At 45.4% G+C, this 6,140-nt stretch overlaps 1 protein-coding gene across 4 annotated transcripts in view; it reads left to right on the plus strand.

Moving 5' to 3' along the window:
* The window catches only part of LRCH3 (leucine rich repeats and calponin homology domain containing 3), a 62,944-nt gene extending 59,366 nt beyond the window's left edge, over positions 1 to 3,578 (plus strand). For all 4 annotated transcript variants that reach the window (XM_033068218.1, XM_033068223.1, XM_033068229.1 and 1 more), the window contains one exon: positions 139 to 3,578. In XM_033068218.1, coding sequence (XP_032924109.1) covers positions 139 to 267 — 129 coding nt within the window. In that variant the 3' untranslated portion in view covers positions 268 to 3,578. The remainder of the gene's footprint in view (positions 1 to 138) is intronic.
* The last annotated feature ends 2,562 nt before the right edge of the window (positions 3,579 to 6,140 follow it).

Below are 6,140 nucleotides of genomic sequence, written 5' to 3' on the forward strand. Positions count from 1 at the left end.
ATGTCCTACCCCTATGTGTGTGTGCTGCCTGTCCATAACATTTCCTATTTCAGTCACCTTTTGCTTAATTTTTTTTTTCTTTTCAGTTGAGTGGTTTTCATCCATTTTGTTTTTGTCTTTGTTTTGTTCCCCATTCAGGAGCAATTATGTTTGCCTCTGCATATTTTAGAAGAGAAGGGTTTGACACAGGTAGCTGTGACTGTCCAGGCGCTCCTGGAGCTGGCACCCCCAAAGCAGCAGCCACTTCACCACTTGTCTGCTGTGTAAAGACCTCCGGGACCTTTTGGGTTACCTTGGCTAAGCAGAAGGACCTGAAGACTTTACTGCCCATGCAGTGCATCCAAACACACAGAGCTCTGTTCTAAGGAAATGAGTTTCCGTGATTCCTGACAGGAATGTTTTACTTCATTTCTCCATTTTTTTTGGAGATCACAACAGTTTCCAATAACATTTTTTATTACCGATATTTTTGCCCCTTATTTAAAATAATGAGAGTTCATTGGGAGAAGGGCAGGGAATTCCAGTGGCCGGCTGTTGGAGCCAGCTATAGAAACTGACCTTGCAGGATGAAAAATGGGTTTAGAGTTTGGAAAGCAATTCCTAGGGGAATTTGTTTAAAAAAAAAAAAAAAAAAAAAAGGTGTTGCTGCAGTGGGCACACAGGGAATTAAATTTCTTTCCTTACCCGCAGGGTGCAAAGAAATGGAGTTTTTTGCCTCCAAAGAATGGCTATTTCTATTAAAGTATTTTTTAAATTGCATCACACAATCTTAACCTGCAGTGCTTGATAACAGGGTTGAACCTCACAGAGCTGTCACTTGCCTTGGCAGGTCTTCATTACTAAAAGTTGAAGACAAAATCACTTTTTTTTTTCCTAATGGAAGAATTACTGCATGTTTTCTCTGCCAGAAACACCTTAGTAAAAGATACTAAGTCTGTTCAAATGGGATTAATCCCATCAGCATTCTTGCTGGGTTCACTTTCTGGTCGGGTTTTAGCATGTCTTTATCTGAACACTTTTCCTACAGCAGTGGAGGGAGATTGTCCCTGTCCTCACATCCCCTTCTGGTGGTTTTGTGGGATCACCAGAATCCCATGCATTTCCCTGCAGTGGGAGCAGTGCCAGCCTGCCCTGCTGCTCATTAGAATCCCTACCAGCTAAGGCAGCTCTGAAGGGTTAGACAAGGCTTTCACCAAAGCCCTTTATTCGTTGGAGTTTATGTAGAGAGATGTGCTGGTTTTACAGAACTGCTGTTACTTCATTCCTCTTCCCTTAATAAAATCACTCTACAGAAGTGGGAGAGGCAGCTGACAAGTTTTGCATTTTCTTGGAAAGCTGATATGCAAAATAAAGACAGGTCTGTATGCTCTGGTCCTAATGACAAGGCCAAGCTCACTACCAGATCAATTAACTTTTTTTTTTTCCTCCACAAAAAGGCCTTACAAAATCCAGCTTTCCACTCATACGGTTCCTTTGTCAGGTGTTGCCCAATTTAAAGCATCTCTGAACATTATGCTACTAATACATGGTACATGAGGTTCTGAAAGCAACTCCAGGCATCAGCCATATTCTGACTGGGATATAGTTGAAGCAGAATACACTGAGAGGATTTTATGCAGATAAAGGAAGAAGAAATGGGAACAAATTAGCTAAAAGTCATTTTTGCAGAAGTAAAACCTGCTGTGGGAGCTGCCAAGGATTGGTTTTAGCTGCATTTTTCCCCTTTTGATTTGCAGGGGTTTTTCCATTTTGTTTTGTTTCATGTATTTCTTTCAAGGGCCATTGTGGTGATTGTTGAATCCCTTATTTCTCATAAGTATTCCAGTTGCTTCTTACTGGCATTGGTTGGTCACATTCCAAGTGAAGAACAGCTGGAAGGTGTTTAAGAGTGCCCAGCTGCCAAGAGAAACCTCATGCTGGCCAAATTCAGTGCCCTGAGCCCTGCAGGGAATGGAATGCCAGGAACTCACAGTACCGTCAGGAAGAGCAGCTCCACACAGGCATTCTCACCCCCTTTAGTAGTTTTTGTGTTTCACTTAATGCCATTGGTGAGGAGTGGTCATTCCCACAGGGTTACACAGAGGTGTCTGAAGTGTCTGCTGCAGTTTGCTGAGGGGAAGATGCTGCCACTCGCAGGCAACACCACAGAGTGTTCCTGGTGTGTTTGTCTCTGCACGTAATTTGAGAGAGAGGGAGGCACTGACTTCATCTTGGTTTCCAACATCAGGTCACCTGTTGTTATAGGGACTGTTGCATTTAGCAGCACAACCCATCATGGGCTATTTAAGTATCCCTGTTTGAAGAAAACCATTCCCTTCATGGAATTGCGAGGGTGTGGTGATTGCTCCAGCACTTAAGGAAAGTGAAACTTAACAGTATTCAGGTTGGTGGAAATTTTGTTGTTTAATAACAGTAGTTTTTAATGGGGTGGGGACTCGAGTCTGACCTGCAAGAAGCAGCCATGTCCCATTGCCATGTGTGGCTCACAGCCATGAGTGGCTTACGGCCACCTGTGGCTGGAGGCCAGGCAGGCAGAGGGTCCCTGGCGCCAGGTACTTTGTTGTGAGCAGCATTCATTCTAGCAGTTTCAGTGTAGGTAATTGTGTTAGTTTGACATTTGTAATCTTGTGTTTTCAGGCTGGCAAGCGCTAAACCTTGTCCAGATGCTTAGGACAAAAATCCAATCCTTAAGTTTCAAAATATAGTTTATTTAACGTGTTACACCAAACCCACTTCCGTTCTCTCTTGCAAAATGGGTTGGGATTTTTCAGTGTAGTTATGTGCAATTTTTGTTGTATCCCATGGAAAGGGTATTTGAAAGAAAACATGTATAAAGTTCTGTTTTATGTGTTAAAGAAGAGAGGTCTTTCCTCCTCGGGGCATTTGTGTGTGTTGGAGGATGTGGGAGGGATCCACCTCAGTGTTTGGTGCTGCTGGTGTTCCTACAGCGACTCCATGGTGTCACACTCCATCCTCAAACCTGGTGAGCTCTGGGCAGTGTCTGAGGCTCTGCAAGGTCACACACTCCAGGTGTAGTGGCCCAGGCACTCGAGAGCCCCTAATGGCACTGGGGGGGCAGGGCAGAGCAGCTGGGGGTCCCCCCTTTGAAGGAGAGGCTTTTGTAAAGGCCCCACCCTCTGCTTAAAATCCACCAGGAGCAGCTTTTTACAACAGGGCCAGAGCACCTCTGTTGTTCTTGGTAGCAGGATGGCAAATGGTATTCTTACCCCTTTATGGCTATAAATGGTTCTTTGAAAAACTGTTTTAGAAACAGAGGACTTGTAAGGTGAATTTGGACATAAAAAATTCTTTTGTATAGATATTGTGATGTTTTACAAAGTGATCTAATTTTGTTATTTCTGAAAACAGTGTAAACGTGTAAGTAATAGAGTAAAGGATTTTAAAGCTTCATCCCATGCTGTATGTCTGTAAATACATTCCATAATTTCTGTTACATATAAATGTGTCTGAATATTGTATATTTTAAATGACCTGTATTCTGCCAGTAGTGTGAACTTCTAGCACATTAATAATATAAAAGGAAACCATGGGTATTTGAAATAAAGTTTTAAAACTTACATGAATTGCAGTATTTCTTCTTGCTGTTTTTCTGTTGCACCAATGAATGTCACATCCTCTGTGTCAGGTGTTTATTCCCCTTCCATATCATCCCAGTTGGCATTTGATGGACCTACTTTGATTTTCTGTTTTTCATAGTTAACCAGCAAGGAAAATCCCAGTATTTTTATATATATTTTGCAATCACATCAGAAACTTTTTTGGGGGTATTTTTAACCTTCCCAGATACTGATTTTGTAAAGAATTCTTTGCTCATCCCTCCATAGCCCCTTTTTTTTTCCTTCTCTATGTAAATTACACATTCTGGGTTTGGGGTTTCCTGCTGCCAGTCCCATTGCTCCTTGTTCTCATCCTTGGCTTTTGGTCTGTCTTGGGTGTGAAGTGTAAAACTCTCACCCCTATTTCCTGACCCTGCTGCGTTTGAAAGGTTTATTCTTAGCCAGAATGTTTAATCCTCTTTTCATCCCTCCTCATCACTAGTTTTATTAGTTTTTTTAAAATATAAAAATACAAAGCCTAGAAATTGCCCAAGATCCACAAACCCTCCCTGCTTGTGTTATCCTTGTGATGCTCTTCCCTGCTTACCAGGCTGCTCCAGCATTCTTGTCTGACCTTGTTACTCTGTCAGCCACTGTGAACAGCTCCATTCCTGCCTGTCAAGGTTGCCCAGCTCTCTTCAGGTATTTATTTCTCCCCCTCAAACTAAAGCTTTCTCCTAACCAGCCTCCCAATCTCCAGCCTTTCTTCTGCATTTAATTCCCAGGAAAACGCTCTCCAAAGGGCATATGCTTTCCCTGCAGAAAATTTCATGGGTGTATATTTTGAGTCCATCTCCACAGCTGGAAATACGGAGAAGTACCAACTGTGGCACAGTTCCTCAGAAGTGCTGGGTTTGGGGCTCTGCTGCCATCCCTGGATGTTCCAGCCTGTTTGCTTGGCAGCTGCATAGCCCAGACACGAACTCCGCTGCAGTTTCCATGGAGTGAGGGGAGGCTCATACAGAGAGCAGCTGGGAAGAGCTGGATGGGTGGCACTGTGGCCACAGTCCCCAGCCCAGAGTGTGTGGCAGGTCACAGGGTTCAGTCAGGTTACACACCTGTGTCCCTGTCAGTACCCTGCAGTGGCCTCGGGTAGGAACCTGAGGTTCAGCACCCCTGAGGTTTTTTTCATGGGAAAACCCTCTTCCACTGTTTGCCTCTGTTTTTGTTTCCAGAGCTACTTCATTCTCTGCTGACAAGCAAGTGCAGCCCAGAGTCAGATTTCAGTTGTTTGGTTGCATTAGTAAAGTGGGCCTGGAGTTTGACATAAACAGCAGAGATCTGCTCATCTCCATCTCATCCCGCTATTCCTTAGCTCAAAGCCTCTGGAGAGTTTTATGATCAACTTCATTTCTTCCACCCAAGCAGGTCATCTGTTAACTCCCCATCACATACAGAAGACACAGGTCTGTGGTGAAATTAACTGAGTCAGCAGCACATGAAAAAGCAGAGCTAAAATTAGGAACTTAAGTCCCAGGTTTGCACTAGGGCACTTCCTGCAGTGGGGTGTAAGCACAGTCCTGGCTCTGTTCCTGCCAGCCCTGAACTGGAGCAATCCCTGCTCTTAGTGCTGCATGGGGAGCATGGGAAGTGAGGGAATTTGTTCAGTACCAGTGTTGGAATGGGACTTGTTCAGGTTTCAAGCAAGTGTCCATGCTCCAGCAGGAATACCAGCAATTCTAATGCACTTTGTCTGGAGCATCTGAAACTTCAGCACTCCCCTGACAACCAAGTCTGCCTGCTAAGGCACCAGTGCCTTCTGTTCAGAATTCTGAGCCACAGCCTCTCTGCTCATGGTTTCAGCCATCTCATGTGAGCTTTTGGCCCAGTTCAGGTTGGACACGAGGAGGTTTGGATGGGGCCAGCACTGGCTGGTCTCAAAGAGCAGAGCAGACTCCGTAGTTTGAGATCATCTCCCACGTGGGAGAGGCCACAGGACTTTGTGCACAGACTGTATGTGGACTGACAGAGGTGTCAGGAGCAGAGATTCCCTTTTGGTAAGAAGCAGCTCTGCTCCCTGCCTTCAGCCCCATCCCCATGTGCAGTGGCACTGGCTGGGGCAGTGGGGATGACTGTGATGGACCAGCTCCTGTAGGCAGCATGGCTGGCTGCCTTTTCCCTTTGTTCCTCCCCTTGGTCAGAGGGTATATGGAGCTATTCTGTCTGTGCACTGACACTGTGCAGGACTGTGGGAATGGAAACCTGCGTGCTCTGACTGCACTTGTGTTTACACTTGCAAACTGCTCATGTTCTCCCCTGCTGAGCTGATGCCAGTGGTGGAGGCATGGAGAGCACAGAGGGAGCCCATCTGGGGGTGCCTCGGCCTCCCTGCCTGACCCAGAGCCATGGCCGGTGCTTTGGGGGTGGCAGAGGAGATTCTGGCTGCAGAGCATCCCATGCTGGTGGTTACTGGGCTGGTAACAGGATTACCTCCCACTGTTGTGTTTCCATAAAGCACTTTGCAGGAGATGAAGTGTCTCTCACTGCTTTGAGACAAATCCCCTCTGTGCTGAGAAAAAAGGC

This window comes from Catharus ustulatus, chromosome 10 (assembly GCF_009819885.2).
Source record: "Catharus ustulatus isolate bCatUst1 chromosome 10, bCatUst1.pri.v2, whole genome shotgun sequence".
In the NCBI taxonomy this organism is placed as follows: Eukaryota; Metazoa; Chordata; class Aves; order Passeriformes; family Turdidae; genus Catharus; species Catharus ustulatus.